The following is a 13263-nucleotide window of genomic DNA, read 5'->3' on the forward strand; positions in this document are numbered from 1 at the left end:
TATGTAAAGAATGAAAGACGCCTCTGTTCTACCTCTCTTTCTTTTGACAATCCTTTATTCAATAATAATGAGTGTCTCCATGTGCTTACTTCACTACAGAAACATTTGTTTCCCCTTTTGCTAGACTTAAAAAGCTCTCTTTTACACATGACGGATCACAACATTTTTTGCACAGCTGCTGAATCTACAGCAGTTTAAATCATTTTAACGAATTAGGGCATCAGAAATGAACTCAGAGCAGTTATTGAACACTCACTTACTAAAAAGATCATTATATGACAAGGTGTAGTTAAATAAGCGCATTCAAAAGAATTTTATTGCAGTAAAGTGTGTGTGTGTGTGTGTGTGTGTGTGTGTGTGTGTGTGTGTGTGTGTGTGTGTGTGTGTGTGTGTGTGTGTGTGTGTGTGTGTGTGTGTGTGTGTGTGTGTTTGTTATATACACATACACACAAATTTATATACAAATTACTGCCGTCAAAACGATTAATCATGATTATTTTACATCGTAATAATATTTCACAGGATTTCTCTTTTTTTGTATTTAATGCACATTTTTGATAAATTATATTCTGAAATATTATTACGGTGTAAAATAATGTTCTTCTATTCTAATATACATTAAAAATTATATTTATTTCTGTGATCAAAGCTGAATTATTCAGCATCATTACTCCAGTATTCAGTGTCACATGATCCTTCAGAAATCATTCTAATATGCTGATTTATTATCAGTGCTGGAAACAGTTGTGTTGCTTAATATTTTTTGGAACCTATGATACTTATTTCAGGATTCTTCGATGAATAAAAAGTAAAAATAAAAATAACGTTATTTATACAATATACCCTATTGTTCAAAAGTTTGGGGTCAGTCAATTTTTATTTTTTTGAAAGACATTATTACTTTTATTCAGCAAGGATGTGTTAAATTGATATAAAGTGATAGCAAAGACTTACATTGTTAGAAAAGATTTATATTCTGAATAAATGCTGTTCTTTTTAACTTCTTTTAACTTATAACTTTATTCATCAAAGAATCCTGAAAAAAGTATCTCAGGTTCCAAAAAATATTTGGTAGCACAACTGTTGCCAACATAGATGATTCTAATAATAAATCAGCATATTAAAATGATTTCTGAAGGATTATGTGACACTTCCGAAGTAATGATGCTGAAAAATGTAGCTTTGATCACATATTAAAATAGAAGAATGTTATTTTACATCTATATATTTTTTAAAAACATTAAAAATCTTACTGATCCCAAACTTTTAAGTGGTATTGTAATATAAATAATGTATAAATATGACTACATATATACACATGTAAATATTTCTTAAATATATACATGCACGTTTGTGTATTTATATATACTTATAAATATACACTGCACATGCAACATGCAACTTTTATTTTGGATGCGATTAATCGCAATTAATCTATTCCACAGCACTAATACAAATATATATAGTTACAGCTATTTATTCAAATATGATTAGCTCAGCAATATGTTGAAAAAACTATTATAACTTAATTTTTTTCTATTTTTATATATTTTAATACTGTATTTAAAAAATGTGATTTATTCCTGTTATGCAACATACACATTTTTTGCAACCATATCTCAAATATTCAGCGTCACATAATCTTTCAGAAATCATTTAACAAGCTGATTTCATGATTGATAAACATTTCTTAAGATTATCAATGATGAAAACAATGCTTGATTAACATTTTTGTTTAAATCAATGTGAATTTTTTTCCAGAAATCTTTGAGGAATAAAAGGTTCAAAAGAAGAGCATTTATTTGAAATAAAATGGTATTGTAACAATGTAAAAGTCTTTACTGTCACTTTTGATCAACTTAATGTCCTTCTTAAAAATCAATGTCAATTTCTTTTAAAATGCAGGGTGCTTGTTCCAACAGCAAAAACTGAATTTCAGTATATCCTAGAAATGTTGTTTTTGCACCAAGGAAACCCAAGGTTTGAGGTCAGGATTTGAGGGTTTCTAATATTTAATTTACTGTTAATTTGCTTTCAATTAATATTTAAATATTTATTTACAAAGAAACTGATTAAAAAGCCCTTACTTCATTTTTATTTTATTTAGTGAATGATTCAAATCAAGTATTTTTGACTGATTAATTTAATTAGCTGGATCATAAGAGTCATTTGCTCATGAATCTGACTACAGTAGTAATTTGTGGTGCTTATGTTTGAGTCCTGCCAGTGTCTTGGCATTATTTCATAGTACATAGTCTTTTTTTCATTCATACCATATAATTCAGACTGCAAGATCTCTCTCTTTTTTTTTTTTATTTGCTGTGGCACTTGAGATTCAACAGTGGCAAACAGCGGTGCAGAAAACACTGCAACACTCCCGCACCATAAACAAAGCAAGCGCTGCCAGGGATTATCCCAGCATGCACCTCTCAAGACCTCAGGTTTGAATTACAAATCAAACAAAATGAAGCCAAATATTCCATTGGCTGGAGGTCCACACACTCACTCCCAAAGTCTACATTTTGGCTGCTTTTGTGTGATTGGTTGTGTTCTGACAGGTGGCAAAAGATCAAACAGACTGGCGGTCCTGCAGAGCAAAGGAGGGCTGTGGGAAACTCTCCTCTGTGTCTGTTTCAGACAGCTTGTGCCCCCTCCATTACTCTCTCATTAACACAGCCAGTGCACAATGTAGCAGACAAACCCGAGGGCTTAGATCAGCACACACAAGAAGGGCTGATTTCTTGGCTTGGGCATGGTGGAAAATGTTTTAGCTGAGGGTGGCAGGGGACTCTCTAAGCCTCTTCCAGATACCTACCAGCTTTGGCAGGGCAGAACGGAGCAGGTGTAGCACTGTTAGTGAAGCTGGGCTCCCAGGACATGCACCGCCCCCCTTTCCAAACGCAACGCACACCAGGGCCTGCGGCCTCGCAGCGCTCCTGCCCCAGGAAGGCCTCACAGCTGGGTGGCCTGTAGATTAGTACGTCATTCAGAAGGACGCTGGAGAAACCCCCAAAGACATACATGGACCTGCAAGGAGAAAAAGACATTTGAGTACAACAACAAACATTTTGTGAGAGTGTATGTGTGTGTATATATTTAGATTTCTCACCCATTACTGGTTACTGCTATATGTCCAAAGCGATTCACGTCTCTGTGCAAGTTTGGTTTAGGAAGGACCTTCCACTCATCACATGCTGTAAGAAAAAAATCAAAAAGAAAAAGCTTTAAACAGGACTTTCTTTTCTTTTTCGTATACTGTTTCAACCATTTCACTTAAAGTAAGGTTTAATAATGATTTACACAAGTAAAATAAAACAATTTTCACCAAACAATTTCAATGACTTTTTTGCATTTCATTAAAAAAAGTAATAATAAAGTTTAAGAACAATTTGCTGATGAATCAGACACCACTATGCAGCATTTAGCAAAATAAATATTTTACAGCATAGAACAAATTAAAAAAAGTCTTTTCCCTAAGGGCATTTCCATAAATTATTGTATTGTATTAAATTATGTGATTTTTTTTTTGTTTTTAATTTTTTTTTTTTTAGGTTTTCTATATGGGAATGCTGACAACTGCATGGTAGCATTTCCAAAGTTTGGGGTCAGTAAGTTTTTTTTTTCAGCAAGGATGCATTAAGTTGATAAAAAAGTGACGGCAAAGATTTTTACTTTACATTGTTACCAAAAAAATATTTCAAATAAATTCTGTACTGTTGAACTTTATAATATTGATCAAGGAATACTACTAACTGAAGACAGCAGTAATGGCTGCTAAAAAAAATCAGCTTTTTCATCACAAGAATAAACCGCATCTTCAAATATGTACAAACAGTAAAAAACTGTAATAATATTTCACAACATTATTTTGATTTTTTTATCAAATAAAAGCAGCCTTGCTGAGCATAACAAATGTCTTTTAAAAACATTTTAAAAATCTAACCAACCTCAAACTTTTTAATAGTAGCATATATAAAATGTGACCCTGGACCACAAAACCAGTCTTAAGTATCATGGGAGTATTTGTAGCAATGTATATAAAAAAAATAAATAAATAAAAATAAAATTATCGATTTTTCTTTTATGCCAAAAATCATAAGGATATTAAGTAAAGATCACGTTGCATGAAGATATTTTGTAAATTTTCTACTGTAAATATATCAAAAGTTATTTTTTATTTTGTAATATGCATTGCTAAGAACTTAATTTGGACAACTTTTAATATTTAGATTTTTTTGCACCCTCAAATTCTAGATTTTCAAAATTGTCCTATCCTAACAAACCATACATCAATGGAAAGCTTATTTATTCAGCTTTCAGATGACATATAAATCTCAATTTAAAAAAATTGTCCCTTATGACAGTTTTTTTGCTCCAGGGTCACAAATGTGTACTAAAGTACCACTACAAACCAATGTCATAGGCGAGGAAGTCAGCAGAGAAGCACTTGGCTCCATTGCTAAGAGAGGTGTCATTATGGGTATTTCCTCCAAAGATGAGTAGCATTCCTCCCAGCAGCACAGACGAATGCAGGTAACGTGGGTAACCGCTTTCTCTAAGAATCGTCCTGAAACACACAACAAACATCATCAAATTGTTGCACCAAACCTGAAACTAACTGTTTTCTCTAAAATTGACAAATTTACAAGTCTGTGCACACTCACCATGTGCGAGTCTGAACCTCATAGCGGTACAGATCATCCACCAAGCCGTACTTGTTTGCTGGAAGAGATTTGTAGCCCCCGTGGACGTACACGCTCTTGCTGCTGCTGTCATACACGCTGCTATGGCCATATCCACCCTGAGCGATCGCTCCTCTGGTCTCTGGCACCAGCCATGTGTTTGTCCCTGTGCACAGAAGTAATTCAAATTACTTTCTTCACCTATCCATTACCAGATTGTGAGAATTTGACTTGATTAAGCATGTTTCAGTATAATGAGTGGAATAACAATGAGTTAGCTCTTCCCAACGGGATCTGGTTTGTGGTACGAGTTCAGAAAATTTGTAAGATCGCTTGAGAACATAAAGATTATGCCCTGATCCAGGAGTTTAACGGGATTAAAAAAGGTACAGATTATCCAAAAGCTTCTGCCTGAGAGACACAGAGCCTTTAGATGTGTTATCTGTTCACTGCTCCTTGCAAAGAACCACAGCTCCATCTACTGGACCATTGGTGTGAAATTAAATATCAAATCTGTTTAAACTCCTGCAGATCTATTAGTTTTGCAGTTGCTCTCAAAATGTGTCTATATTGTTTTTTGTTGTTATTGTAACTAAAACTATTTTATTAATACATTTTCAAATTTTTTATATTAAAAAGTTTTTTTATTGAAATAAAGCATAAGTTAAATATAAATATTAAACAAAAATGTGATTTTTTTTTTTGCATTGGAAACTAAAATCCAGATTTAAATGACTAAAACCGAAATAAAATATAAATCAAAGCGAAATAGCAATTTTAAAACAATCTAAAACGAATACAAAAAACTATTTAAAAATAATAATAAATACCAAATATGTGACCCTGGAACACAATACCAGTCATAAAGGTACATTTTTTGAAGACTGATTGAGATTTATACAAAAATCGCTTTTAAAGTTGTCCACATGAAGTTCTTAGCAATGTATATTACTAATCAAAAAGTTTGGATATATTTATGATAGGAAATTTACAAAATATCTTCATGGAACATGATCTTTACTTAATATCCTAATGATTTTTGGCATAAAAGAAAAATAGATCATTTTGACCCATAAAATGTACTGTATTGTTGGCTATTGTTATGTGACTTCCGACTAGTTCTGTGGTCCAAGGTCACATATATAACAATTTATTTTTTGGGTACTTGTTAAACCCAATGAAATACATTACTCAGTCACTCACTGATGTTGTACTCCTGAACATTGCTGATGTAGCTATAGATGGAGGAGTAGCCGAAGATGACCACCATCACCACATCACCGTTATCCAGCTCTACTATATGGGCAGAATGGCCTTCCACAGCATAGACCTGGGCGTGAGCTGGCACACTGGGAGACTTCTGCGACCACGTCATTTTGGGTATGTTGAACACCCACAGTTCATCTGTTACATTACTGGCACACATCTCCAACTTGCCTCCAAACATGTAAATGTCATTCTGGAAGAAGAAGAAAAAAAAGAACACGTTTCAAGAAAGTTTCTTAGTAATTTACTAGAATTAATATTCTAAACTGAGGTTTCTCAGGAGCCAGATTTACTCAACAAGGCAAATTAGTGTGATGGATGGAGTGGAACATTTTGCAGTTGATCTACTGACAATGCACACATTGAACACAGACACAGGCAGATAATTACCAAAATGATGCAACACAATCTACCAGGAGCAGCGGAAATGAGCATAGGGTCGCAAAACAAACAGAGCCGATGAAGATGTGCATGTAATCTACTAAAACAGCCACGAAATGCGTTAAGATATGCTTTTTTAGAAGTTAAATAGTGTGAACACTAGTAAAATGACTATCGCTAACCTTAGTAAATCACCTTGCATGATTCATATAAATACTCTCTTCCTATAAATTTAGCATCTTGAAAAGGGAAACTCCTACAAAGGTATGCAAGGTAAGCTGCAAAAGTAGTTCTATCCATGCCTTTCGACGGTAATTTTTCAGTCCATGTCTAGTAAACCCTGAAAGTAGTTTTTTAATGCCAAAAGAGAGTTTGTGTTGGCGTAAGCTTTTAGTAAATCTGGCCCTTTTGTGTTACATTTTTTTGTTCTGCTCTGGATAGTTTCTTAATACTGGTCAGAGCCTTGGCAAGAGCATTTACACTACTGTTCAAAAGTCTGGAGACAGAAAGATTTTTCTTTATGTTTTTGCAAAAATATATAAATAATATATTTTTGGAATCTCCATGTAAAACTGATCGCGCAGACCAAACCATAAGTCGTAGAGACTTCAAACTTGGAGGGATGGTAGCCGCCGACAACGTCACCAAGTCTCACCCCAATCGGCCTGACGGGGGCAGTACACTGATCAAAAGTACGAAATCGCTCATAACTCGGAAAAAATATGCGGACAAAACGCGTGCCTCAGATTCGATCGTGAGCCTTTTGCGAACTAATCCTTGGTTTTTCATCCGATCGGAACCAAACCAGTGCAGAAAAATTTTCAAGGGCATACACGGTTGTACATTGCGCTTTTTTAGAACTCCTTATTCCAGACAACTTTGCCTCTAGGACCACTGCTGTCAATCAAATCGTTTGTTGAATGATTGAGAAGATGTAACAACTTACTTTTGCTAACTTACTTTTGCAACTTTATTGAACTAGTCCTAGGTTTTTCACGCAATCTGGAAAAAAAACACTGCAGTACAATTCTCTAGACTCTCTAGGTCAATTATCAAAAAAGGTTGAAATGTACCCTTTGGGAAGCTATAATGGGGTCATTTAGAAAAAGGGCCTGTCCAAATATACCCAAACCCTATAAAGCCTAAAGGAAAACTCAAAACTTCACGAAACCTGGTGAGCACAAGCGTGCAAAGTTTTAAGGAGATCGGACCACAGCTGGCGCTATAACAATCATAAATGTTAAAAAAACATAATATTTTTATGATAAAATACCTGGATTAGCCAAAAATGCTTTTTTTTATTTAATCACTGATTTAGGTGGTTACATGCTTGCTACATAATGACTTTTTTTATATGTGATTAAATGCCTCATAGCACTTGAACCACGGTAATATTTATTATACATGTGTTTATTGTTATTTTTGATCAATTTAATGCATTCTTGCTAAATAAAAGTATCAGTTTAAGCATGTATAAAAGTATACATTTAATAAGTATAAAAAAAATCTTACTGAAAACATACTTTTAAATGGTAGTGTAGAAATTTGCAAGTTGAATTCAATTATCACTGAAGCTCGGGCAAACATGAAATATCCATGAGCAAAAGAATAGAAACGTCAAATACAAAGACCATGAACCACAGGTCAGCTAAAACATCTCTATAGAGGATTACATCCATAAACTGTGGAGAAAGTTATTTTAACTTTAATTACTGCAGAGAAGAGAATAAGTGGAATAAGTGGTGTTGCAGGATACTCTTGCTTGGATAATCAAAGCAGATTTGTGTATCTGCATATATAAACCGAAAAGCTACAACATGTAATCAGCTAAATAGCCTTGTTCACTCATTCTGACACTGATTACAGCTATTTAGCTTAAAGGCAAATACAAAATAATCTTGCAAACAGTTCAACTGTGATGTTACCCGATATAGAGCCAAGGAGTGTCCGTATCTCGGCAGGGGTCCGCTACTGATGGGCACAGTGTTCCAGATGCCACTTTCAAGATTATAACTGCGAAGAAAAAAAAAAAGTTGACATCCTTATACAATTCACAGTTCATTTCCATAACAGCCCGAGATGGCTTCAGAATTACACAAATTATCCAATATTCTGGTAATTACTACTTTCTCCAAGAAGTTATATTTCAAGTTTTGACTGAAATGTCAAATCCACAATGTCGGAATTGCTCCCTCAACAAAGAGTTCCCTCAGAGAGCGTTTAGACTCACAGTTTCTACCCTCAAACTGTCAAATTAATCACATTCTACTCCTACCACAACTCACACTGATTTATTATTAGTGTTATTATTATTCCTGCTGTTTTTATTTTTGGATTACTGTCACATATGTGCATATGCAAATAAGCCTATTGGTTATTCTGTACACAACTCTTTCGAATTATCACTTACTTTAGAACCATCTGAAAGTTGCTGTAGTTAAAGGTGTAGCCACCAACAACCCACATGACCTTTTCTTGTACCACTGCCTTATGGGATGCTCTTCCCAGCGATGCTCCAAAAGGCTTCACTGTGGGCATGATCCAGTAAGACTCCGTGGAGGGAACTGTTAGTGAGCAGTCTGGACCTGAAAGAGAGAGAGAGAGGTAAAATGCTTGTACAATAGTCTAAGGCTCCCAATCATTTTTGTTTGACATAAAAACTTAAAGAACCCCATGAGTTTTTAAAGGGATAGTTCATCCAAAAATGAAAATTCTGTCATTAATTACTCATGTTGTTCCAAACCTTCGTTCATCTTCGGAACACAAATTAAGATATTTTTGAAGAAATCCGAGTGCTTTTTAATGATGTCCTTATTACCTTTCCGGGCCTTGAACCTGTCAGTTGCATTGCTGTCTATGCAGGGTCAGAAAGCTCTCGGACTTCATTAAAAATATCTTAATTTGTGTTCTGAAAATAAAGGTCTTACAGGTTTGGAATGACATGAGGGTGTGTAATTAATGTCAACTTACATTTTTGGGTAAACTATCCTTTTAAGTTAATATTCCAATAATTTAACAACACATTCTTATGTTTATAGTCCTCTAATATTGGTTAATGGTCACATGACATACAAGCGAATAAAATATGTTTTATTTTGACTTTGTAAGTGGACTTTAAAGTGAATAGTGTCTGCATTAAATGTGAATTCAAATTCAAATTCAAATATGAATCAAATGTACAACTGCACTATCAAATAAATATAAAATAAAAATGAATAATTGATTATAGAAATAGTTTTTATTTTACATTACACACTACACTTAACACTTACATTTCAAACGGACAAGCTTTTTAACATTTTAAATGTTTAAATTTTTTTTTTGTGAAATAATAGTGAAATTATATGTTGGAAATTATGCAAATATGTAAATAAAGTACACTGGATGCCAAAAGTTTGGAATAACTAAGCTTTTTGATGTTTTTGAAAGAACATGTTCACCAAGGATGCGATTATTTGCACAAGAATACAGTAAAATACATTTTACTATTTAAAATAACAGTTTTCTATTGAAATATATCTTAAAATTTAAAATTTTCCTGTGATGGCACTGCTGAATTTTCAGCAGACATTACTTCAGTTATCAGTGTCACATGATCCTTCAGAAATAATACTATTTTTACTGTATTTTCGATTAAATAAATGCAGCCTCTGTGAACATGAGAGATGTCTTTCAATGATATTAAAAAATCATACTTTTTAAAATCTTTGCAAAATCTTTGCATTTGCATTGTGGTATTCTTGTGAACGGACGAGAAGGAACTGTCCCGGAAGAGAAGGAATTGTTATATAAGGGCATGATTTTAGCGTTGCACAAAAAAAGTATTCTCGTAGCTTTATAAAGTTATGGTTAAACCACTGATGTCACATGGACTATTTTATCGATGTCCTTACTACCTTTCTGGGTCTTGAACATGCCAGTTGTGGTGTTGTCTATGCAGGGTCAGAAAGCTCTTGGATTTCATGAAAAAATATCTTAATTTGTATTCCAAAGATGATCGAAGGTCTTGGAGGTACATGAGGGTGAGTAATCAATCACAGACTTTTAATTTTTGGGTGAACTATCCCTTTAAAACCTAATCTAAGGTAACATCCATCTTATTATGTTTTACTATTCATGAACAGATCACTTAAAAAGGCCAGTTCTAACAGCTTCTTACACTCATTGTTATAACCACTCACACTTTCTCTTACTTGCCATTTCCTGTGTCTCCTCACATGAGGCTTAGTGAAAAGCTGTCCAGAAAAGCTCGTTAAATTAACCTCAAGACATCCGGATGGCAATCCTCCATCAGGCTTAATTGTGCTTTGACATTTTATGACAGTGTGGCAGTGTCTGATGAGGATGCTGCAGTGATGCAGAGGTGACACTATAAGAGAATCACCACCAGGGGGAGACAACCCACATGACAACAAATCTACCTGAGACGCAATGTTCTGCTGGAAACACAAAACTAAAAGCATCCTGTAACTTACAGGAAAGGGGAGGAAATGAGAGCGGAAGTGAGTAGTACCTTGCCAGCTGTCGTTGCACACGCAGAGCTTTTCCCCAGTGAGGTCGCAGTAGCCGTGATCGGGACTGCCACAGTTGTTCCTGCAGTACGGGATGTCACAGGCCTCACCCTTCCAGTACTTATCGCATTCACAATATACACGGCTCGCTATCGAGTTCCCCGAGGTGCACTTCCCGTGGCCAGAGCAGTTATTTGGACATGAGTTGATTCTGTCGAGGGAGAGATGAGGAAAGCGGTTGTAAAAAGCAAACAAAGCTAACTTTCAAAGAAGCAGGACTAACCCTGTAATTACGCTGAGAATATAACACGCACAGAGGAGATAAAATTAAGATCTTATTGGGATTGTGTTGTATTAACACCGGGCCGAACCAGCAGGCTTTTTTTAGTGAAAATAGTGCTCGTGCTAAGGATCATTAACTCACGAGTAGAAGATTTCAAATCCTGTCAGGTTGTAGGCAGCGTCGCTAAAAAAGTGCAGGAGTGCGTAGCCTGAGTTGGTCTCTACTTCAGGGACGGTCTCGTTCCCTTTTACTTCAGGGACAATGAGACCACTGTGGGATAAGAAAAAAAAAAGCTGGTTAGGAAATGATCCCTTGTTCTTCCATAACAGCAGTAGCTAATTCCATTTGTCATGCAGTAAAGTGAAATTTTCCTGTGACTACAAGCCAAAGGTTTTTCAAACTGGGCTCAGAGGGCCACAAGAGGAAAAAAGTAATAGATTTTATCAAATCAATTTTTAGGTTCAAAAGATGATTTAAAATATGTATTAATTATGTTAAATGCAATAATTTATTTGATATTTGTCAAAAAATGCTTTACAAATAAATATGAAAATATGTTTTTCTTCAGGTTTATATACTACTGTTCAAATGTTTGGAGTTTGGAGATTTATTTATTTTTGAAAGAAGTCTACACTTTAATTTATTGTTCACAGAAATACAGTAAAACGTTAATCTTGTTGAATATTATTACAATTTAAGTATTTTCTATTTTAATATATTTTAAAATGTAAATTTCCTGTGATTTTACATGACATTTCCATTTAAATGTTCAGCAGCCATTACTACAGTCTTCACTGTCACATGATCTTTCGGAAATCATTCTATTAGGCTGATTTGATACCAAAGTAGCATTTCTTGTTATTATAAATGTTAAAAAGTTGTGCTATTTGATATTTTTGTGGAAAACTCTTTTTTATGATGAACAGAATAGCATTTATTTAAAATAGAAATCTTTTGTAACATTATAAAAGTCTTTACTATCACTTTTAGGGATGTAACGATATCAAAATCTCACAATACGATAATATTGCGATATTTGTAAAAAAAAAAAAAAAAAAAAAAGATAAATGAAGAATTGGAAAAAAAGTAACATTTTGTACATTTTAAAGTTGAATTATTTTATTTACTGCACTTTGAAAGTTCAAAATAAGAGCTTCTTAACTAAGAAAACTTAACTCAGAAAAAAGTCAGTGAATTGACTTGCGATATAGTGAGTCAAATTTATATTCACACTGATGTTTTAGGAAGCCAAACAAATTAGTAGGGGTGTCAAAATTAATCGTTTTTATGATGCATCGCGATGCAGACAAGGACGATTCGGTATCGGTTCAGTAATAGACCATAACCGGTTACTCAGTCCCAGTGCCAGAACACGCGACCCGGGGGGCTTGTATAATTTTCTGGGAAGGGGGGTTGGGCTAACGAGGGGAGTACTCCACATGAATAAAGTAAGTCTTCAGATGGAAAGGATTATCTGGCTCAGCACCGTTTTCTTTAGCTATTTTACACAAATATAACGTTTTGTTGATATTGTGAGTGCACTTAATAATAGTAGTAGACCTTTTGCAGTTTTGAATGATGTATTCTTACCTTTATCAACAAAAATTGTGTATTTTAGGTTTCCACTGTTATTAAGAAAAAAATGAAAGTTATTGCTCTGGCGCTTCAATGTGCAGCTGCAAAGCCCGCTTTCGCTTTCGCTTTCACTCCGCACAAACGACTGGATATGCGTCTAACCGCGCACATTTATCTAGGTTAAATGTTTAAATTAATATTCTGAAATGCATCAAGTGTTTTATGTCTATAGATTTTATTTAATGCAAGTCATGTTGGTTTGAGAAGGCTAAATTGATCAAACATCTCATTGCCGCTGACAGCTTGGTCGTTAGGTCATTACTTTAAAAATCAAAAGCTTGAATTTATCAAACAGAAAATGTTCCAAACATATTTCTAAATTAACTTAAAAAGGGAACCAAACGAAATCTAGCCACTTTGCCATTAGAATCCAAACTGAACTCTGTTAATGGCTGCAACACAAACTCTGTTCTGTCGGACAAAGATAGGGCTCGGGTCTGAGAGTCTCAAGCTGGGCTCGTGCGGGACTCTATTCGTTCCCTTGTTTCAATTAAATAAGATCTGA

The 13263-nt window shown here is 34.5% G+C and overlaps 1 protein-coding gene across 1 annotated transcript in view; it reads right to left on the bottom strand.

Annotated features, from left to right (window-relative positions):
• atrnl1b (attractin-like 1b) overlaps nt 1-13263 on the bottom strand; it is a 46778-nt gene that overhangs the window by 14602 nt on the left and 18913 nt on the right. Inside the window, exons 4-12 of the mRNA XM_073827891.1 lie at nt 11265-11393; nt 10843-11051; nt 8740-8914; nt 8255-8342; nt 5886-6141; nt 4665-4848; nt 4413-4567; nt 3110-3194; nt 2816-3027 (exon numbers count right to left, since the gene is read on the bottom strand). Coding sequence (XP_073683992.1) covers nt 2816-3027; nt 3110-3194; nt 4413-4567; nt 4665-4848; nt 5886-6141; nt 8255-8342; nt 8740-8914; nt 10843-11051; nt 11265-11393 — 1493 coding nt within the window. The remainder of the gene's footprint in view (nt 1-2815; nt 3028-3109; nt 3195-4412; nt 4568-4664; nt 4849-5885; nt 6142-8254; nt 8343-8739; nt 8915-10842; nt 11052-11264; nt 11394-13263) is intronic.

The sequence above is a fragment of the Garra rufa genome, chromosome 22 (genome assembly GCF_049309525.1).
Source record: "Garra rufa chromosome 22, GarRuf1.0, whole genome shotgun sequence".
Classification (NCBI taxonomy): domain Eukaryota; kingdom Metazoa; phylum Chordata; class Actinopteri; order Cypriniformes; family Cyprinidae; genus Garra; species Garra rufa.